This window comes from Leuciscus leuciscus (genome assembly GCF_965113295.1).
Source record: "Leuciscus leuciscus genome assembly, chromosome: 10".
NCBI classification, from domain to species: domain Eukaryota; kingdom Metazoa; phylum Chordata; class Actinopteri; order Cypriniformes; family Leuciscidae; genus Leuciscus; species Leuciscus leuciscus.
The window spans coordinates 38,821,030-38,845,632 of NC_138734.1; the positions used below are offsets into that span (position 1 = coordinate 38,821,030).

At 36.2% G+C, this 24,603-nt stretch overlaps 1 protein-coding gene across 1 annotated transcript in view; it reads left to right on the forward strand.

The window, feature by feature from the left end:
- fkbp16 (FKBP prolyl isomerase 16) overlaps positions 1-24,603 on the forward strand; it is a 49,575-nt gene that overhangs the window by 17,581 nt on the left and 7,391 nt on the right. The window contains exon 4 of the mRNA XM_082182669.1: positions 23,679-23,896. Coding sequence (XP_082038795.1) covers positions 23,679-23,896 — 218 coding nt within the window. The remainder of the gene's footprint in view (positions 1-23,678; positions 23,897-24,603) is intronic.

Consider the following 24,603-nt stretch of genomic DNA (forward strand, 5'->3'; position numbering starts at 1 on the left):
GTGTTATTTTGTGTGTGTTGTGTTGTTGTATGTGTATGTATACTGCTGTCTACATAAAATATTGCTTTAAGGACAATAAAGTAAAGTAAAGTTCTGGCCCTACTTGCTGACCTAGACTGGGAAAGCTTGTTGACATGAAAAGTGAACAATCACTGTTAGTTTTACCCAAACACTCACACAGCAACATATGTATATGCCAGGCAGCATAGAAATGAGTGTATATACAATTTCGGTCCACCCTAATGTACAGATTATATAACACTACCATTTACCATTCATTTGATAAAAAATACAGTAATATAGTACCATTTAAACTAATTTATTCCTGTGAATTTTCAGCATCATTACTGCAGCGTCACATGACCCTTCAGAAATCACTGTAATATGCTGCTTTGCTGCTCAAGAAACATTTCTTCTTCAATTTTTATCAATGTTGCAAAAGGTTGTGCTGTTTAATACTTTGTGAAAGTCATGCAAATTGTTTCAGGATCCTTTGATAAATAGAAAGTTCAAAAGAACAGCATTTATTTGAAATGAGGAATGTTTTATCTATTCATCTTTACTGTCACTTTTGATCAATTTAATGCATAAAAAATAAAATCAAACGGACCCCAAACTTTTGAACGGCAGTGTAACTAAATTATATATATACTGTATATAGCACTGTTTAAGCATGTTAATTCTAAACTTCTATTAACTAATTCGCGACTTCAACAATAACAAGTGTAAATAAACTCAACTGTATTAATGATTCATGTTTATTCATTTCAGAAATTTGCACTGGTGAACTATTACCCTTTTGACTGGGAATCATTACTAGTGAGATCATACATTTGATGATTTACTCCCCACCCAAATCTGCACCTGCGTTCCCCCCCCCCAAAAAAAATCATTGGACACGTGAACTGGACTGCATTCGCACAGACACAGACACCCACACGCAGATACAATCTCACTGCTGATAACAGACCTGTTCATCTCTCATATTGTCACAGTAAAACCTCATTTCAAAAAGAGCTGCAGTTTGACTGCAAATGTTCTGCATAACATTCTTTTTTTGTTCCACGCGAGACTAAACATTTGTTTAGAGCGATCTTGAACAGTTTGCCTTCTGACTGACCTGTGCACGTGCAGCCCTTAATGTTCCTTTTCCCTTTTGTCTATTTGCTTGTGCTTGACTTGTTCCTGGTAACCTCAGCGTTATCATCCACATCAGCTCCACATTCACAAGTAACCTGACACAGCTTAAACAAATTTTTTTGTTGGTTGTTCTGTATCTTATACATAATTCAAGGGTATTAACCGTTTGACACTTATGGAGAACCAACACACCCATTCCATGAGCCTAACCTTTTTTTTATGATTTAGTATTTCTATGGTGCGAAACTGGTCATGTACACACTTCAAACCTTTGGGAGTGACGACCACGAGTGACTAAACAAAAAGAAAAGACAGACAATAGAAAAAACAGCTGTCATTAAACCAAATTTTTGATGAGTTAATTTATGTGGTTAGTGCTTTTCTGATTAAAGTCCCCTATTATGCTTTTTTGAATATTACCTTTCATGCAGTGTGTAATATAGCTGTTTGTTAATGCAAAGTTTTAAAGTTTAAAGTGCACAACAAATGAAGTTATTGTCTCCTAAAAGGAAGAATTGAGTCTGAACTGCCGAAACTAGTCGACAAAAATTCCAGTCTTACTTCCTGTTACATAACAATGTAACAAATTTGGGTAACACTTTATTTTACAGTGTCCTTGTTACACGCGTTACATGTAGTAACTGTAGTAATAACTATGAATTATGCATAATTACATGCAACTAACCCTAAACCAAACCCTGTTCCTAACGCTAACCTTATACTAAGTACATGTAGTTAATTATTATTACTCAGTTCATAATAACACTTTAACACGGACACCTTAAAATAAAGTGTAGCCCAAATTTGCATAATGCTAGCCTATTGTCTTCATTGGCTGTCTGCAAAAAATGTCTACTTTGACCCGGCCTCAAGCAATGGTAATGGTCGTTTAATTTCTGACATGCGCTATAAGCGGATAGACCAATCACAACAGACTGGGACATCTGACCAATCAGAGCAGAGCAGCAAGGAGGGGTTTTAACAGACTGAATCTTCTCAAACGATCTTTGAGAAATGAGGTGATGCGCAATGCATGTTATAAGAAAGTGTTTTTTAACGTTTGCTGCATGTAAATCTATTGCAGAACAAAATCAGGAACCTTTAAAATAGTATAATAGGGGCACTTTAACTAAACTTTGCATGCACAGAATGGGATTAAGCATTTAGAGGAGAGACAAGTGTATTTGAATGGTCTGTTGACTGAATTATCTCTAATCTACAGTAGGTCACAGTACTTGCAGAGTACTGTAACAGAATTTGCATGCAGTATGTGATGACAGGAAGAAGACTGATGCTCAGTTATTATAAGGATGTTCATAATGTTATTCATGTGTAACATGTAGGCCAACCTGTATACACAGAGCCAGTAAACACACAAAGCTATTGGAAATATAATTTTTTTTGTGATATTATCTAGAAAAAAAAAAAAAAAAAAAAAACGCTTTAGCTAAATATGTCATGACTAATTCGTGACCTTTTTCATGAATTTCCTCTGTATTATATATATATGTTTCTTCAAAAAACGTCCTGTGTTTTCTGTACAGCAATTCAGACCGATACTGCTGTGCAAATTATTTCAAGATATATATTTTTTTTAAATTTACTGTGTCACCAATTATTCCAGATACTGTAAATATCAGATTAAAATGGAAAATGCTGTCAGTTGCTTCACATGTCAGTCAGATACTTTATTCCAGTCTAACTGGAATAAATTCCATTTCTATTCTATTCCAAATGGAATAGAAATTCCATTTCTAACTGGCCAAAATAAACTACAAAGTCGACTGGCTATATGTGAGACTAGGTGTTGGTAAATTTGCCTTGGTCAAAGAGATGTAAAGTATATGCTATCAGAAAGCTCAGGAGAGAATGGTGTTTGTGAAGTGACATAAATGAGATAACATCTTCACCATGACATGATATGCGTTAGAACAATACACGTCAGAATAAACGTCAGAGCCCCTGAACCCACACCACTTCCCGGCCCTCCTTACAAAAGATAAAGCGAAAAGAGCAGAAAAACAGACTGATGGTGCACATGTGGTGGCCTTGGAATCAACTCTTTCAAAGCAACAAAGAGAATCATCTCTCTCTCTCTCTCTCTCAGGGCTAAATGGCACATTTGAGTGCCCAAATATACAGAGATTACAGGTTAGAGCAGCAGGTCTGTAGCTAATAAATGGCTTTTCTATGCATATAAATACAGACATGCAAACGACACTTTACTGAAAGGAAATATTGTTATTAAGGGATGTTCACGCACAAGTTGTTTCTGCATGCGTTCTGCACTATTAAAAAAAAAAAGACCATTTTAATTTGAATGATTCTGATAGTGACTATGTTGAATATGTACCTAGTGTAATGACAAGAAACGTCTTTGTATTGAGAGCAATTCATGAGCAAATGACTCTTAAGAGCAGTGCTGTTATTGTTAACTAAAACTACTGAAAATCATTTTTGGAAACTGAAAGGTCTTCACGGCAACCCGTCAAAATAAAAGTTTGGTTTAACTTTAAGAAATTGTGACAGAAATATATTAATGTTGTACAGTAGAATTTAGCTATGTCTCAATGTAATAATAATACTAACACTCATAATAATAAATTGTTATTAAAACTTAATTTTTCAAGGAATAATCCATTTTTCTTCCATGTTTTCATTTTAACGGCAGTTTGTTTGTCAAAAAAAGTTTATTTAATTTCATATGATAAAAATATAAATTAAATTAATGTTTTTGCGTTTAAATGATTGCCAGAAAAATTAAGAAAGAGAGAAAAAAAATTCACAGAAAAAAATATAAATTGTTGTTTTTATTAGTTCAATTAATTAGACATGCTTTTTATTAAATTTTTATTAAACCATTAAAATGGAATCCAGAAAAGAAAACATTGGTAAAAAAATAAAATGGAATTTGAGGGGTGGGGGGGATAAAACGCATTTCATAGGGCTCTAAACATGTCATTTTTGCTAAACTTTTAATATATTGTTGTTAAATTGTACAAGTTTAATTTAACCATTAAAGTTGACTGGAGTCCAAAAAATAAAAAATACAGAATTTGGGAAAAATAAAACGGATTTCATAGGGCCCAATAGAATTTACAGAATTAGCAAATAAAGAATTTCTTTCATATTTACGTAGAATGTACATTAATGAAATATACCCAATTGAATCAGAATGGAATCTGATTGAATCAGGAGCTTGTGAATCATAATCTAATTTGATCAGAATTTGGAAATATGTATCGATCCCCAACCCGAATGTACAAGTGTGCTAGACCGCTGTCTTTGCTCATGGTGCATTTGAGGACGTCTTGTCAAATAAAAAATGTGTTCAGTTTCTAGCACACACCATAACAGAGCCCTGGTTCTCTAAAAGTGTATATTTCTTTAGCAAATTCAAAGAAACATGGACCACATTTTTCACAGGCTTCAAAAAGTTTGTGCCAGAGGACAGAAAGAGAATGTTGTCCTGGCTTGTGTTTTCATAGCTGGTCTCAATACTTCCTTGTGTTTCACATGTGCAAGCTTTGTTTGATTGAGGCTCACCATCTCAAGGCCACCCAGCTCACTACTTCATATGCATAATCATGTTAAGCTCAAAAACAAAAGCAGGAAATAAGCAACCCGTTTGACCAGATCCAAACATGCGCATGCAAATGCACAAATTGATCTCTGAGAGCATGCAAGCTTGTGTGAATGTGTGTGACGGCTAGTCTGGCGAGTGCGTCACACAGCAGTCTGGTGGCACTGTCTGAAGGCACTGGGCCGAGAGAGAGAGAGAGAGAGAGAGAGGACTCTATGTAATGCCACGCAGCGTCTCATCCCCCCCTTACACACTCACATGCACAGACACACTCGACGGCAGTGTGACTCACTGAGACGTCAGATCACCGTCACTGGCCCTCAGCATCAGCACATCCATCACAAGAAAATCTCTGATTACTACACACACACACACATGCACACACACACACACACACACACACACACACACACACACACACACACACAGAGTTTCCACTGTAATTTTAGATTGAGTTTTAGTAATTTTGATAAAAATTCGTTTTGGTTGTAAAACCCATTTGTTTGAGTTTTTCTTCTATTTAGCTTTAATTTATTTCTTTATCATGTTTAGTACTTAAACTTATTTTATTTCTGTTCATTTTTTAAGTTTTCTTCACATTTTAAAAAAATATATATTTCACCAAGTATCATATTTTATTAAGTTTTAGCTTTATTCCAATTCCAATTTAAACGTAAAATGAATTGCATGACATACTGTTACCATTATGTTCATTTAGTTTCTGTTTTCATGCAGTTTGCTTTCATTTGTCAGGTGTCTTCCTTGTTCAGATTCCCACCACTAGTTTGTCTCCTTGGTTACCGTCATTATTAGTTGGTTTGTTTCAGCTGTGTTCTATTAATCATCTTGTTTGAGTTCCTATTTAAGCTGCACCCTCACGTTCATTCTCTGTCTGGTCTCTCTTACGCTTATGTGTGTTGCCACCATCTGTTTGCCTTTTGAATATTTATAATTAAACTCGTGTTGGAACTTTATTCTTCTGTCTGCCTGCAAACACTTGTGACACATACTGATTTAGTTACATTAATTGCATACATGCAAACACAAATAAATGTTTTAATGTTTTTAAAAAGAAGTCTCTTATGCTCATCAAGTCTGCATTTATTTGATCAAAAATATAGTAAAACAGTAATATTATAAAATTTTATTATTTTATTTTCAATGTTAATTTATGCCAGGATTCTTTAACGAATAGAAAGTTCAAAAGAACAGCATACTACACTACCAAACGTCTGGGGGCCAGTCCGATTTTTTTTCTTTTTTTTTAAAATCATACCTAAGGAGGATGCATTAAATTAATCAAAAGTGACAGTAAAGACATTTATAACGTGTATGTGCAAGTTAAGCTAGTTTAGAAGCACAGTGCCTGCCCTATCAAAATCACAACATAGTGAGCTATCCTGGTCTTTTTAACAGGATCTTTCACAATCTCAGACGTCTCGTGTGCTTGCTTGCTTGCTTGCTAGTGAAAGTTGCTCTCTGGAGACCTTGGCAATAAACGCATGCTGCCAACTTGTGAGTGACCAGCTGTCAAGTTCAGTCAGACCCTAAGCTATTGGAACCCGTGAGCTCTTAAAAACCAGGCCCTGCTGGTCCCATCGTTCCTACAGCGATCAGAGGAGGAAGAATGTGAGGGTCAGGCTAATAAGGCTTCTATAATTATCCTCCCAGATGTGGAGAGTTCCTCCTTGACAACCCCTGACACATCCCCTCATTAGCAGATAAGTGTGCAGACCACAGACAGAGGGAGAACACACTCAACCGAAAAATCAGAGCGATTTATGAGCTATTCAACGGTTGGATGCAAGACATTTTTTGTAACGTTAAATGTGCTAGAAATTCCAGAATACATGTGACCAAAATGACCTTTCTTCTTCATTTTTATTAAGTCTAAAGACAGGTAGAAAACTTTTTTTTAAAGATTTCCCACTGGTTTCATTATTTTTCATAATGATATGGGTGATATTTCTTTTGATCATCATTTTTTTTCCTGATACATTTCTTATCTTTTCATTCGATTTCATAAGTCAGAAGTCCGGAGTCATTTCAGGAGTCGCAGCAACGAGCAAGTGGTTTGGCTTTTTAAAAGAAAGGAAATTAATGTTTGATGAATATCGGTTTGGATGACATGCGTTTCCTTGTCAGAGTATCATACATTAAAGGCGGATCTGGTGGAGGCAAGCTGTGCTTTACTGTCACAAGGATTTTCAATCCTCTTTTGTCGGAATGAGAAATAACCGAAAAGTCTTTTTCCCCAGACGCTGAGCGAGAGGAACAGAGAGAGACAGAGACAGTTGACAGAAGATGAAGGACAGGTTGCAGTGTTTCTGTGAGACAGACTATGTGTGAAGAAGGGATGATTCATTTCATTTAGAGCCATTATACTCATCTGTCTGATTTTCTTTTTTTCCATCCGCTTCTCAAATGTTCGTTTTCTGAATAAGTCTGGAAACAATCTGGGAACAAAGTGGAAATCTATCAGATTAGATTGAACTGCACAGTGTGTTGAATCTTAATAATCATAATTAGTCACAATGCACATTCGTTTAAATAATAAACATTCCTATGAGCAATCGAAGAACAATACAACCTTTGTGTAGAATTGTACTCCAGGCAAGCCAAATATAAAAGTTAATATTTATATTGCTGGTAAGAAACTCTCCAGGCAGGGTTAATCTGGACTAAAACCATCTCTATTATTGCCTCTAGCATGAATATTATTCAGTCTGTAATCAAGGCATCATTATTTAACTAAGCAAAGCATTATGAGCTACAAAGAATTTACTTATGTATACATGAACTCTTTGGACCAATTCCCATTTTCACATTACCAAACACATTCTATGTTTATTGTGTCACATAATTGAAGGGTATATACAGTAATGACCTGTAATCAAATCTCACAGAGCATTGCTTACAGAGTGAATATTATGGTAATGTCTGTAAAAGTGAAGTGTGTCATTTCTGTGCCACTAGTGTAACTAAATGTTATAGCCGTGTCCAAAATCTCATACTGTCAACGTTACATACTGCGTTTCATCAAGAAGTTACTTCTCAACTGTTAATTAAGTATGCATACAATACAGATACTACATACAGTGTCTGCCATGTTGTCTTGTCAAGTCAAGTCACCTTTATTTATGTAGCGCTTTTTACAATACAGATTGAAAATGATGCAACAAAGTTTGTTTCCAGAAGAAAATAGTGTCACAGTCCAGTTTAAGGAAGCTCAGTGATGTTTCATTTTTGTTGTAAAAAATTTATTAATTTGGTTAATTTATATATATATAGCCGCTCTGGAGAAAACCGTGATGCCACTGTCCAGCTCAGTTCAGTTCAGTTCAGTTCTCATATAATGGTGTCAATGCAGGCAGATCAATAATATTGTTGAATATTAAATTAAATGTCCCCGACTAAGCAAGCCGAGAGCCAATGGCGACAAATGCGAAAAAGGCGACCTGTGACCTACAATATCAATGTTTTAAACTGTTCCTATGCCATTTATGTACACGAAAACTTCTCTCCCATTGCCTCATGGGATAGTATGGTGGCCCTTGGATGCACACTTCAGAATCTTAACAGAAATATAGGTCATCTGAGTATTATTATTATTATTATTATTTTGCAGTTTTATGAATACTGTGTTTTTGGGCATTAATTTAGCATACAGTTTTTCACATACCATTTTTTAGGAAGTAGGCACTAGGCATATTCATACGCAGAATCAGTGTTGTTATTACAACTTAAACTGAAACAATTAAAAATAATAAATTTTTGTTGACTAATTTAAGCTGAAATAAAATTAAATATAAATATTAGATGAAAAACTTAAATGAAAATTAGAAATGTTGCCTTGGCAGCTAACTGAAACTACTAAAACTAAAATTAAAATAAAGCTAAAAAGAAATGTACATTTAAAAAAAAAAAATTATTATATTAAAAATAAAAAAAACGAATTAAAGTGACAAATAAAATAAAACTAAAATAAAACTCAACACTGAAAATATAAAAATCAAATCAAATTAATAAATACATAAAACAAACAGTAAAATAAGACTGCAAAGAGTCAGATTGTTCTCAAACAGGTTTCTCTGAACACTCTCCCATTCATTGGTCAGTTAAACAGACAGCTCCGCCCGAACGCACCTCATTGGCTGAGCTGTTGCTGTGTCAGGCTGGTCAAACAAACAGAGCAATGTTTTGATAGCACCACAGAGCCACAGTGTTTACACCTTCAACCTTTGAGTAGCTTACTTGAACTTGTCTCTGTATAAAATTGAACTGTATAAAAGAAGAAAATCACACTGCAGAAGCGCAGCAGTGAAAATGCAACTTTGTAGCGATGTACAACAGACCAGTTAAAGGCTAGTTTGTTATTGTTCATCTGTTGTGGTTTAAACTCCATTTGGTCACACTTCACCATGAAATCTGACAGCTATATATTTAAAGCCTCCATCATACATCAATGTTCCTAATCTATGATTACTATGTAATCAGCCCTCAAAGAAGCCTTTATGAGAGGCGGTATACACACACGCAACTACAAATACAGCAGTAAAGGCCTATAAAACAGGCAGTGGAGCTGGCGCCGGTGGCCGCAGGGCTGAGATTGAGTTGTGTTTTAAAGGGCTGAAGAAGCCTGCTCCACATTATGAGCACTTCAGAAGAGCTCTCCCTCAGGCACTGCACACTTTGCTGCCTTGATCCCTGCTGTTTACATCCTCACTGCCCGGACACACTGATAAAAATGATTTTGTGGTGAAGTAAATACTACGGGGGAAAAAAACAATGTAATTTACATGAAAAAGTTAGTTCAGGCAAGAATTTAAACAACTAAGTCAATTCTATATTAGTACTCAATTCAAGCGTGTAGAAATGAAAGCGTAATTATCAACATTAAATTACTCAACTTTTCTGATACTGGTGTTCCCATCATGCACTGGGCCTTGAATAATTAATGAGGTTGATTTTTCACTGTTTTCCAGCTGTATTTACACTGTTTTATCATTGCTTTTGTTGTTAGGATTAGTAACTTGCCATTTTGTGACATTTGGAGTTCATTTTCTACTCAAAATTGTCTGAATTGTCGATTCATCAAATGTTACCGTCGTTGTGTATAGTCAAGTGTTGAGGTCTCTGCGTTCACATATTGCAAAGCTTCTGATATCAAACACAATTTATAATGTATCAATTACTTAAATGTTTCTTTCTAAGTAAAGCATATACTTTAAAAGTGTGGTTTAATTCGGTGTTATAATGATTGAGTGAAATGTATTGCAAAGGAAACTTCAAATAAATAGATATTACTCAACCTTTTACTAGCCAAGTTAAAATGACTTATTTTCTTTGTTACTTTCACTTAACTTAGTTTACTTAGTGAGTTTACTTAAAAAAATTTTTTTTGCAAAAACTTGCCAAAGAAAAATTAAGTAAATTTTACTTAAAGTATTGGTTTTTTTTCAGTGCAGGAGGAGCAAATAAAAAACAAACAATACTGTATAAGCATTTGGCGAGCAAAATTCCCGTTCAGATATTGTTGTGGTGTAAAGAATGGATAATAGGATCCATTCTTAGATAATAGGCTGTGTCTTTTGTTGTCAATGTATAATAGAAGAACAGTAAAACGAGAAAAACATTAGTGACACGCGCACACGCCACTAAATTGAGGAATCAAGTCCATGTCTGGACTGTGCGGCGTACCAACTCATGTCTCGACGGTAGAAGAAAAAACAGTGACATTTGATTCACAAAGCTCCACAAAGAAACCCCTGTGTCCTCCCTCTTGGTACTAGCAAACATATGTCGTAGGCTACTACATAGCATTTTTATTGCCAGCATGTACAGCGATAGGTTATTGCCATGGAAACCACTCAGAGACACTTGCAGGGCATTTCCATCATTTACAGACTCGTATGAAAAAAGCATCTGACGTCAGAGGCCCGACTGTTTATCTTTTTTTTTTTCTTCCTCCACCTCCTTCCTCTATTAGTTTTTACTCAGCTCATTTAGACTGACAAGGTGACTGGCTGACAGATTGCACAATGAGTCAGCGAGCATTTGCTGCCCCAACCGGCGAACGCATCGGATTTGTCCCAAAGAGATGAAGCTAAAACATTGATTTTTACACCGAGTGAGCGCACAACTATTTTTGGCATCAATTATATAAAAGAACAGTCTAAGAAATAACTGTGGCATCTGGGGACTGACAGTTCCTTTTAATTAAGTTCCACTTAACAAAAACAAGTCTGATGAATGTCACAGTATGTGTATATATTTATATACATATACATACAGTATATACACACACAGACATACATTATATATATATATATATATATATATATATATATATATATATAGAAAGAGAGAGAGAGAGAGAGAGAGAGAGAGAGAGAGAGATTTCCCTAGTTAAATAAACATTACATAAAAAGAGATACCAAATACAATTGTATTTTGACAGTATGTAATGTTCCATTTATTAAAACCAAGAATACATTTCATCAAGTTAGTGTTTTTACGCATTTTAACCTTTATTCCAAAATAATAACTAAAGGCAGTAACAATTTAAACAATAGGCCTATGTATTATTTGTGAACTTATGTTCAGCTTTTCTTTTTAATAGTCAACTTATGTTTATCCAACCCGATCTCACGGGAAAACGTACAAGTTCTACGAGGTGGCTAATATTTTACGAATTGCCCAATTCGTATGAATTCATATGAATGACCTATCCCTGACCCCGCCCCTAACCCTACCCATCACGTGGGTTTAGACAAATCGTACAAATTCGTACGAGTGAGGTCGTACGAATTCGTACGATTTAGCCATCTTTTTATCATTCGTACGAATTCGTACGAATTGGTCGTGAGATAGTGTTGGTTTATCAGTCATCAATCTTGTACACACTGGTCACAGACACGAAGATGTACCTTTAATTTCCTCAAGCTGATTGCTCACTAATAACCCACACAGTTATCATGTTTTCAGGTCATTTTCAGTTTGATTTTGACATTACATAATGAGGTGATATCTACGTGGCTGATTTGTTTTCTTACTTTTTAATTAGTCTTCCCGTTAACGCCATCATTGTCTTCATTCAGGCCAATTCGAGAACACGCACGAAAACAAGAGGCGGGATTTATCACACGAACCAATCCTATCCAATCATAACCGATCATATCCAATCATAGCGCGATGGAGGCATTGCTTACTCTCACGTGACTTTCCCCCATTCATTCTCAATTACCCCCCATCAAACTCACCGCACGCTTTAGGGGGTCTGTTAAAAGTCAATGGGCTCAGGGGAGGCAAGCCTTGCTGTAACGTCACCTGTGGGTGTCTCTGATGGACAGTGTTACTTTATAAAAATTAGTGAATTTCACACTTTTTAATCTAATTTTTTTAAATATTTGCATTGTTTTATTTTTGTAATATCGATTATTTTCTCATCCAGTTTTTTTGAGGAGGCACTGCCTCCCTTGCCTCCTCTGAGAAAACGCCCCTGATATTTTGACCCGGAATTTTATGTATACATCATTTCTACATGACTTTTAGAGCAGCATCAATAATATTTTCGATAAGAGATTGTCTAGATACGTTCCTGACTTAACCTGACTTTGTGTGCCACACGTAGCACACAAAGAATATGAACTGAATATGTACGAATATGACCTGAATCCTGCCACCTTTAATAGCCCTCCTGATGTCAGCGAGCGTCACCTGAAACGCTCATCTGTTCTCCCACAGTATACAGTCTCCCACGCTGCTCTCTGTCTCGTTTCTATAGCAACTGCCAAAGCTCTGACCCCTCCTTGTTTGAGTAACTATCAGAGTGTCTAACCAAACCCTTCTCAGAAAACTCCACGCCATCCGATGTGCTGCCATCACAAAACCACAATGGCTGTTTTTACCCAGACTGGCCTAGACACATCCAAAATAAGGTCCAGTAAATGCCTTGACTGAAATCCGAGCAGGAATGAGTCTCGTCCTCCTGATGAGCGGTGATACGTTGTGGCACCAGCATAACCCAAAACAGTCATTTTGCACTCACTTGTGAAAAACAATTATTCTTTGGCTGAACTTAAAGGCTCAGTGTCATATTTTACTCACCCCCATGTCTATCCAAACCTGTGTGACTTTCTGTCTGCAGTGAAAGACAAAAGGAGAAATATTGTAGACTGTTCACGCTGCTCTTTTCCATATACATTGAAAGCGGATGGGGACCAGGGACTGTCAGGCTCCTAAAAGGGCATAAAGTAGTCCATAAGACTTGTTCAAGCAAACGTACTGACCTTTATTATTATTACTGCTGAAAATATTATTACATTGTAAAATATTATTACAAATTTAAATTTATTTTACTTTTTAAGAGTAATTTATTCATGCAGCCATTACTCCAGTCTTCAGTGTCACATGATCCTTCAGAAATCATTCTATTATGCTGATTTGGTGCTCATGAAATATTTCTTAATATCTGCAATGTTGAAAACAGTTGTGCTGCTTAATTTTTAGTGGAAACGGTGACATTTTTTGGGATTCTTCAATAAATGGAAAGTTTAAAAGAACAGGATATTTATTTGAAATAAACATCTTTGTGACATTATTAATGTCTTTACTGCCACTTTTGATCAAATAATGCATCCATGCTGAAAAAAATTATTATTGCTTTCAAAAACAGTGTAATGTGTAGTGCACAGCAATAGTGCACATTAGTCTGCTGAATGTAACGGCTTTTACCAAATGCAACGTTTGGTGTGACAGGAAGTTCAAGGATAAATAGAAAGAGACTTTTTACCAAAATCCCTTAAAGGGATAGTTCACCCAAAAACTCTGTCATTAATTACTCAACCTCACGTTGATTACAAAATATCAATCTCCAACGCACGTTCACAAGCACCACGACACGTGTGTTGTTGATTTGGGAGCAGACGATGTTGCATGTAAATAAAGTGGTAAAATATGTTGTTGTTTTTGCGCAAAGCACTTGTGTCGCTTCATAAAATTGAGGTTTACTTCCTTTCTGTGGCTTTAAAGTAGTTGTATAGACTGTCAATTGAGAGACAGAAAGTTCTCAGATTTCATTAAAACTATCTTCATTTGTGTTCCGAATATGAATGATATCTTACGGGTTTGGAACGACATGAGGGTGAGAAATCCTCAAAAACTCCTATAAATCCCATAACAGAGCATTAAACAATATTCATTAAAGCAGCACTCAGTAGCTTCGGGATTTCTTCGCTGTATTCTCGCTTTTTGCTCGCAGGTTTCTCTCTAGAGCTCCCCCCACAGCTTCGGAATAGATATTTGACAACACTGTTGTAAAAACTCGTTGTTGATTCTCAGACACCAGAGGCTATAGATCAACGACATCAAAGTAGATGGGACATTCTTTAAAACGTCTTCTTCATTCGGGTTCGGACAGCGTGAGGGAGCGCAATAATGACAGCATTTTAGCAGATTTCTTTTTCTTTTTCAATTGTTTACATCGCGAGACCTGATTTCACGCGAGACTTCCTGACGCGGCCGCCGGCTCAAAGTTGCAAGTGCGTATTTTCCGCTCACGGGCACCAGGGGGGTGCGAAACGACCACCATTCAACCCGAAATAAGTAATATAACCATTCCAATGACTCCGAAGCTGTTCAGTTAAGGTAAAAAAAGTTACTTAGTTCACCTTTAAAATAGTCTCCCCTTTTCAAATCTTGCTCACAAACACATAAAATATGTTATTTCAAAATTTGCTCTTCCTATCCAGTCACATTCAAAGCACGCTGGGAACTAGAAATCCCCTGCCCAGTTTCGCCAATGAACGTTATTTATGTAGTCCCAATGCAAATGATTACGTAAACTTTAGCTTTACTCATTTAAATGGATTTCATGCAAAATCCTAAAAATAGTGTTGTATTGGCATCAAATTATAAACAATATATTTTGTATAACACATATTTAGAACTTTTGGAACTAGTTGAACAATCAGGACTTGTTTCTGGGTCCGACTCCCACACTTTGCTAAAAGTACAGAACATAGTTTCAGAGGACATGCTACAGTTTTATTGGAGAGTCCCAGGACCTCTTTCTCATTTTAAGCTCCTCTGTGCTCAAATCAGCCCCTGAGGACCAATCAGCCCTGAGGGTTTATACACGGGGCCTTTACAACTGCCTCCCTTTCCTGACACCTAAATTTATTCAGTTTCAAGTCCTCAGGGCTTCATCAAATACTCACATTTCCCATTAATGCTGGCAGGAAAACAGATATGTGCAACGAACCATGGGAATTATGAAATATCTAATTTATCAGCCTGGAGCTTTTTACAGATTTATGAATTGAGGACAGATCTGTGATGTTCAGTTGCAGAATCACACTTCTGAAGCCTTTTGACCTGTTGAGTTTCAAAAGCAGAAAGACTTAAAGACTTTGTCTTGTGATCTTTCTTGAGGTCATTTGTGGAATAGTTTTAGTATCCTCTGTCTTGAAATGATTAACTCATCTGACCTACATATCTTAAAGTGTTTTCCAGTGAATTTGACAACTGTGTTAGATATTAAAAGTCATTTGCATTGCAACACATGCACAAATCCATATATTAATGTGTCTCTGTGTCTGTATCTGTAAACGTTTAATGTGATAGCTATCTTAAAAAAAACAAAAAACAGGGAGCAAGCAGGTGGAAGCAGCAACCTTGTGTAATTGAAAAATGACTCAAGCCTTCATAAAGAAAATGGTCCAGCAAATCATGACTCACAGGTGGAGTTTCATTTTCAAACTGATCACAGACCCCATTAAACGCCTAGACTGTGAAACCAATTAGCATTATCACAATACCTGACTGTTGATTCACACTCATGATCAAAGTGAAATCATCCAGTGTCCCCAAAGTCAATTTGCTCAACCCGGAGGAAGCCCAATTCCTGCCATTTGTCTGATAGGGATGCTTTGTCTGCAAAATGCAAGGCTTATTAGTTGCGACATTAAAGGCTTCTTACATCTGCATGTGAGACATGCTTTCAAATGTGCCAGGGGAGCACTTTGGCCGAAGATTACACGTCACGTCATATGGTAATCTCTTCTTAGACGCAAACACGAGGCGATGCAGAGTTTGTTCCCTTATCCGGGGAATTGAATTTTTTTGTTTTTGAAATGCATGGAGGTTAATTCTAGGCAAATTCCTCTTCTCAATTAGACTCAATAGCACTACTTTGTAAACTAGTTAATGTGCCTTTAATTCAGCCAGTACAACACAATCTCTCTGCGGACCAGCCCAGGGTTGTGTGTTTAACAAGCTGGGCAAGTCACAACAGAACTAAGCGATCAACTAGGAAGGTATAAGTAGAAAGTCATAAGGTTCTAATTGTGAATTGCAAAAATTGCATTTTAAAGAGTTACCAATTACCAATGGCTGAGAAGCGGAGCTGTACGAACCTATGGGGAGAAAGCCCGCCAAAATGGGCGGGGCTATCCCACTATATAAGCAGGCATTCTGCCATATGGAATCAGGTCAATTCGACTGAAGCGACGAAAGCAGAGTCGTGCAGCGTAAAAAGCACAGCCGGTGACGTAGTACTCGATCACGTTAGTTACCAAGTATGTTCCCTTTAGATACGGTTCAGTCACTAGACCCAGTCCAATCGCGCCGTGCTTCGATCTGCGGAACGACAATTGTTCTGGGGCCCTGGTCCAGGGCGCATGAATAAGGGCCCAAGGGTGTCAAGGTTAAGATAGCGACGCTGTACGAGTGAACCGTATCGAAAGGGAACAGCAGTTAAAATAGCATCTGATCATAGCGATGTAGATATGTTTGAACCAGCTCTGCGATTCACCGCTATCATGTCGACAGATGAGGTCATTTAAATTAAACTGTTATGATAGTTTGATATTTGAGACTATAGACTATATAGATCTGGCAAAGTATGTGAGACTATAGTGTGAATTAATCTCTTTGCATGGCATTACAGTACAGAATAGCTCTTTCAGCATTATCCTGAACATTGGATAAGCATTCATTGCATGTCAACGGCATGAGCTTTTGGGAGCGCGAGTAAGTTGTAACCGTTACTTCTTTTTTAATTTTCCGGACAAAAACATTACTTCACATAAAAATCATCAACTCGCTTTCATAGACAACCTAAGTCGGGGAAGATCTCGTTTATGTTTCTTTACAAGCTGTTCCCGAATTGGCAATAAAAAAGCAATTAAAACATACAATTCTTACATTTACAGCCCCTTTAATATTATTTATTTGTTATTATTCAAATTAAATATTGAATAATTTTACTTTCATTTTTGTATGTGCTATAACATGGCCCTCATTAGTGTATTAAAAAAAAATCATGTGTTGTTTTATAATGTGTCCAGTATAGGCAGAAGCGAGTCATGCCACAGCAAGGGTCGTGGTTACAGGAGATGGACTCTTTAGTTACCAGATCCTCCTTTGATAAAGAACATACACACTCACTTCCACACAGAAACAGTCACTGAAAAAGTAAAGAAAAAAAGTCAAAATGTCTCAGTGTCGAAGACCAGGCTTCACTTTTCATTGCATGGCTTGTTTATCTTACTGCAATGATATAGAGTTAAAAGATAAAAGACTAGCCTTAGCTAAAAAAGGATCAAGGCCAGAGGAACAAATACGTTTGTGCGGCACAAGGGCGGTTTCTTTCTGCAGAGTGGGTCAAGGAGGGAAGTGGATGGTTATGATTGGGCATTTCATCGGTGTTGTTAACCTATTAGATAGATCTAAATACAGTACAGTGTGTGCTGTGTTCCAGTGCGGTGCCATGTTACATAATGAATATACTTTGACCTCTTGAGAAATTAGGGGAGGTGAACACTTTAGCTAAATTTGGCCAGCATGTTATGATCTGCACTGCACTGTTCTGGTTCACTGCCATTTACCTGTTAACTTACAGAAAAGTATATTTACAGTGGCATGTGTTTGTTGTGTATGGTCATATGAGGCCGTTTTGCTTGTGTTGTGGAAAACTCTCATTCATATGAATGTAAGCATTGTCCCCCCCTGGATTAGCTACTGTACAGAGAGGGTTGAAATAAAAGTGCATCGTAGCCTGAAGTGTTGTACTAAGCCAAAAGATCAATTACTCAAAAACTGTACCTTAGATGAACTTTCTTTTATATTCATTGGGAGAAAAATAAATAAAAATCACACAAGAGCACTACAAAAGAAATGAACAAATCTGCGTAAAACAAATTAAAAGCGACACAGTCTGGCCAAACAGTCTGGCCAACATATGGAGTTCCATTTATCTTTGTCAGATCTATTGTGTCGCACCTGTTTTAATACACAAAAATAAATCAAAGAAAAAGGCAATGTGAATTATCATTTCCAAACCATTTTATTTCTATAATGTGACGTATTTCTGAGTGAAAAATGGGTGTTACATACAGAATGCATACAGAAGTGACATCAGTGGGGGGGGGGGGGGGGGGAGTAACCAGACAGTTTCTGGTACCATTGACTTCCATAGTAGGAAAAAATATATACTATGGAAGTCAATGAGACCAGAAACTGTCTGGTTACTGATATTCTTCTAAATATCTTCCTTTCTGTTCAGCAGAAGAAAGAAATTCATACAGGTTTGAAACAACATGAGGGTGAGTATATGATGACAGAATTTTCATTTTAAAGTGGAGTATCCCTTTAAGTGAACATAAACAGTTGACAAAGAAAACATATCAGTATATTGGATCCGTGCCACTCTTAAAGTGACAGCAGCCTAATATTCCTGCTGCCGTCGACAACAACAAAACAACAAAAGACAAAGAGAAAATTCACTCGCTGTTCTTTGACTGAATAACTTTTGTAACTAACTATATTGTTAAAGGACAAGTTCGGTATTTTACACTTAAAGCCCTGTTTACAGATCGTATCTGATGAAATAGAACGGTTAAGATAAAAATTTGGACACATGCTCCTGTCCCGAGAATTTTAGGTTTATTTCGCTTTTGTGGACCTATTTTGCCAAACGCGTCACACCCGTGATTCTTCCGTTGAGAGCTTGAATAATAGACACTCCAGCCCAGTTGGTGGCGATAATGCACCTTTGCCAATTGCAAGCAAACCACGGGCATTTCATTGAATACACAGAAGAAGCAGAAGAAGAAGCGGTGGAGTAATATCGTAAAGGTGCTGCGGTCTCACAGCACGTCCTATTAAGTCAATGGAGTTGGACAAAAACTACGATAAAACCTGTTGGAATGCATCTTTTTCAGCGATTTTTGATGGAACATATCAGTGAACACCCCTGACCTCTCGGTGAGTTTCACGTCTTTGTAAACGAAAGTTTAATGTGTTTTTAGGACGAAATCTTCCAGTGCATATAGACAACCATTGTGGGGGTGGTGGGGGGAAGCGAAATAAACCTAAAATTCTCGGGACAGCAGCATGTGTCCAAATTTTAATCTTAACCGTTCTATTTCATCAGATACGATCTGTAAACAGGGCTTTAAGTGTAAAATACCGAACTTGTCCTTTAATGGATATTTTATTTATAAAGTGCAGTGTTATTTTACATTTGATTACACTGTTTATTTCAATCGTATATCTTTGTTCAGTTGTATATGTGCGTTTGCTAATTTGTTCTGTTTTAATTACTGAGCATTTGTCTTTAATTATGCTTAAAATTTATATTATAAGGTAGTTGTTTTATTATGGTATTTAAACCATATAGGCAAAAGTTCCTTGTGTAAGTGTTCTTTAGCCTGGTGATGTTTGCTCATGGTATTCAGTTATAATGAAATGTTTTGCAATTAGACTTAGAATAAATGTGAATGATATCTAAGTTTTTTTTTTACCAAATTGGAATTGAAAGTAGAAATCAATAAGAATCAGAATAGTTAAAATTCAAACGATACCCAACCCTATATTGATCAGGAAAATAAATATTCATAACATCAATTGTTCACAAGTAGACCACCAAAAGTATCAAATAAAAAAATAAAACAAAATTTACATTATGTTATCAAAATGACCCTAATTATTATATTTCCTATTCATTTAATGTATACACACATAAATGTGTCAATACACTATGTAGCTGCAATATGTATAAGGTGACATAACAGAGCTATCTCCTTACACCCTGATTCGCACGCCAATGACAATGTAAGTTCAGTGACTGGATCTCATTTCACTGTGGAAGGAAAGGAAGAGACCCGACCTTAGAAGTGTTATTGTTATAATCTACTCTAATATCACATACACATAATGTGACTGACACAGATGAAAAGCTGCTATCATTAAAAGTTGACCTTCAATGGTTTTAATATAGACAAACTGATAAGGATTTATATGGTACACACTTCCTCTTTTGCAATCTGTGAATCTCAGTATGCACAAACAGACTCTTCTGTGTCTCTTAAGGTTTTATATGAAGAGTTTTCCAAAACAATGGCCGTCAACAGCTGCCAATGATCATAGAAAATTGATCAAATATTTACCTAACATTTATTTTATTTTTTTTACTTCCGTCTCTCCTTCCAATCAAATACTATCCAAAGTGGTTAGCTGATCAAATGGACCCTGAACTGCATCTTGGCAAGCATACACACACACACACACAAATAAACAAATAAGAATGCACACATACATGCAAAGCTGCTCCTGCACTATAACATCCTGTTAAATTAACATTAAAATACTTTGCTAGAAATTGGTATTGACATTATGGGAGCCATTTTGGTGCAGTTCATAACGGAATATTTCATGAACTGATGTTAATGCACTAACATACGTTAAATACACACATCTGCTTTGTACTTTCAATTATACTGATAACTAACATAATGAAACGGGTGGTAAAACAGAAGGCCACATGATGAATTAAAGTTGACCAAAACTGGCCTTATGAACTATGACTAATAAATATGTATAGAGCACTATCATACAAAAACAAATCATGGGGAACGAAACAACATTAAATGTAATATATACATAACTGATAACTAAAATAATAAGAAACATGATTATATTCAATTAAATAGTTATTTAATAATAATTTTAAGAAATAATTTTGATAATTTAAAAAGTAGTTTAATACACTACTGTTCAAAAGTTTGTGGTCAGTCCCATTTATTTATTTTTTTAAGTAATATTTTATGCTCACCAAGGCTGTATACAAAACACAGTAAAAAAAAAGTGTAATAATGTTAAAAATAATTATTTAAATAATTTTAAATAACTTTTTTAACGTACTGTATTCGTGTGATGGTAAAGCTGTATTTTCAGCATCATTGCTCCAGTCTTCAGTGTTAATACAGTTAATATTTTACAGAGTTATCATTCACTCTGATTCTGATAATAGTTCAATTGTGTGTTTTGTGAATCTCATTAAGTTGCACAAAGCAGCAGCACAAACCCTACAGTCACATGTTATCTAGTTTCAGAGGCTTTGGATTTGACAGCTCGCCAGCTGACTGATATTAACACTCCAATTTACTGAAAACCATGAACTGTACTGAAAAACTCCAGCTGTACAAACATGTATGTTTTTGCTGAAGAACGTCAAACTGTGACAAGTTAGCTGACTCTTTCACACCAGGCCTGATCCTCTTTTATCTTACGAGAACACACTTAATAAATGTGCACAGTGGAATTGACTCAGTTTCAGGCCTTTTATTTGTCAGTCTATTGATTTATGTGCAGTCATGTGACCAAATACTGAGAAATAATAAGGCCAGATTAGGTTGTGTGGGAAAGGTAGTTTATCCCATGGACCCCTGGGATCCTCCTGTTCAGCTCCTACAACATCTCTGTCAGTTCATGATCTTATTTAGCTCTTTGCAGCAAATGCTGGGTATAGGCAGAGAAAAGTAGGATATAAAATCCATGGGGTTACAAATTATTATTATCATTGCCATGTGTGGATGGGAAATGAGTTCTGTAGGTGATATATCACAAAACATGAAACAGATCTCGCAAGAGGCTATTTTGAAACCACTGCCTCGGATGATAAATATTGACAGACGTATTGATGCGCTAAAAGATGTGACAGAAGTGATGCATCGAGCAGTCGATCAGAGAGAAAGAGGGATGCTTGCTATTTGTGATGGACCGAGTTATCAGATATTTTCTTTGGAATTCATAGTAGAACCACGAATAATCATGGCTGTACTATGAATTCCAATGACAAATTACTGATAACTTGGTCCATCACATATACACATATACACATATACATATATATAATAATCAATATATTCACTACATTATTTTAGAATATGCCTCATTAGCCAACACGGTTTCATGCAAAGTTGTTATAATTTCTCTAAGATGACAAAATCAGAATAATTAGTCAGGCAAAATGTTATGAGGTGTAATGCTAGAGTGTTGAATAATTTGATGAAGTGAAAGGAACTTATTAAAATATGAAAGGAAAATATGAGGTAAATTTTTAAATTACAGGGTTTTTTTCTCCCCCGCATAATTAATTGGAGTGCCAAAGAACCAAACATAAAAAAGTCGACCTCAATAAAACATTCAGGTTAACTTCGGTGTATGTGTCTTTCCAGTTGAGGAAGAGTGGGGTTTTGTGGCCCGGTGTGTGTGTGTGTGTGTGTGTGTGAGAGAGATATCACTTTTTACAGTGTTAATTCAAGACAATGCTCAAAGAGTTTTGTGGCTCTCTCTCTCTCTCTCTGTGTGTGTGTGTGTGTGTGTGTGTGTGTGTGTGTGTGTGTGTGTGTGTGTGTGTGTGTGTGTGTGTGTGTGTGTGTGTGTGTGTGTGTGTGTGTGTGTGTGTGTGTGTGTGTGTGTGTGTGTGTGTGTGTGTGTGTGTGTGTGTGTGTGTGTGTGAAAAACTTTTTACAGTGTTAATTCAAAACAATGCTCAAAGAATACCACAGAGAAATTTGTAGTCCACCAGAAAAGCAAGCAACGTTTTTTTTATCATGTCGTCATCATTCATTTCTACCTTCCTGAAGAATACTGAAAGAATAGTTGTTGTTTTTTTGACACAAGCCTCAATCCGCCAGAGCATATGGTCTTCTAAAGAGGCCTCTGCCAGGACTAGAGTTCAGATCTGGGCAAAGTGAGGACAGAGCACACACACACTGGATACAAGCCCTTTGCCTCTCAAAAGGCAGCAGGCAGCCAGTGTTCAAAACAGCAGCTCTACCATTCCCCTCTCTCTCTCTCCCCTTCTCTTTAACAAAAACAGCCACAATACCGCAGCACAAAAATAACAGACTTACTCGAAATAAGATATATTTTTTAAAAAAGACAGAGAATAAAAATAGCTTCCACTAACTGCCAACATCTCTAAAACTGTCTAACAGTAATTGAAGTATCTATAGTACATAATAAACACAGCCAGGAATCAGGAAGACACGATAGGCCTAGACAGACAGATAGATAGACAGACAGATAGACAGATAGACAGATAGATAGATAGATAGATAGATAGATAGATAGATAGATAGATAGATAGATAGATAGATAGATAGATAGATAGATAGATAGATAGATAGATAGACAGATAGACGATAGATAGATAGATAGATAGATAGACGATAGATAGATAGATAGATAGATAGATAGATAGATAGATAGATAGATAGACAGATAGACGATAGATAGATAGATAGATAGACGATAGACAGATAGATAGATAGATAGACAGATAGACGATAGATAGATAGATAGATAGATAGATAGATAGATAGATAGATAGATAGATAGATAGATAGACGATAGATAGATAGACGATAGACAGATAGATAGATAGATAGATAGACGATAGATAGATAGATAGATAGATAGATAGATAGATAGATAGATAGATAGATAGATAGATAGATAGATAGATAGATAGATAGATAGATAGATAGATAGATAGATAGATAGATAAGGCAGTGGCTAATTGTCAACAACTGAGAGAAAATGAGCTCTTGAATGGCGAGAAAATGAATGGCGCTTCATCGCTGTGTTTGTGTTTTATTGGCAGGGAGCCTGATATACCAGCCTGGGCACCTCTCCTGTATCAGCTGCAACTCCTAGGCTTCAGAGAAAAGCAAGACCCCCTTTCACTGCCCGTCCCCGACCGGATCCGAATCGGCAACCAGAAACGCGAGCGAGGAAACTTCTACTTCCAGAGGGAAGAGTACAGCATGGCATCACAGGCTTACTGCATGGCCTTAGATGTGCTCACGACACGCACACAGGGTAATTCAAACCACAGCGCCCTTCAAACACCTGTGTCACATAATGCATTAATCAGGAACAAGCCAGAACATGGAGAAACATAAATGCATAAGGACACAGATCTCAATAATAATAAAAAAACTGAATATTTATAAATATTATATGCAGTATTATACATAAATATTATTGTATATATATACAAACTACCGTTCAAAAGTTTGGGGTCAGTAAGATTTTTAATGTTTTTAAAAGAAGTATCTTGTGCTCACCAAGGCTGCATTTATTTGATTAAAAATACAAACAAAAACAGTAATATTGTGAAATATTATTCCAATTTAAAACAGCTGTTTTCTATGTGAATATACAGTAAAGTGTAATTTATTCCTGTGATCAAAGCTGAATTTTCAGCATCATTACTCCAGTCTTCAGTGTCACATGATCCTTCAGAAATCATTCTAATATGATGATTTGATGCTCAATAAACATTTATGATTATTATCAATGTTGAAAACAGTTATTTACATTTTTATTCCATGATGCTATGATGAATAGAAAGTTCAAAAGAACAGCATTTATCTGAAATCTAAAGCTTTTGTAACATTAAACACTACCGTTCAAAAGTTTGGGGTCAGTAAGAATTTTAATTTTATTTTTGGGGGAATCAATACTTCTATTCATCAAGGATGAGTTAAACTGATCAAAAGTTACAGTAAAGACATTTATAATGT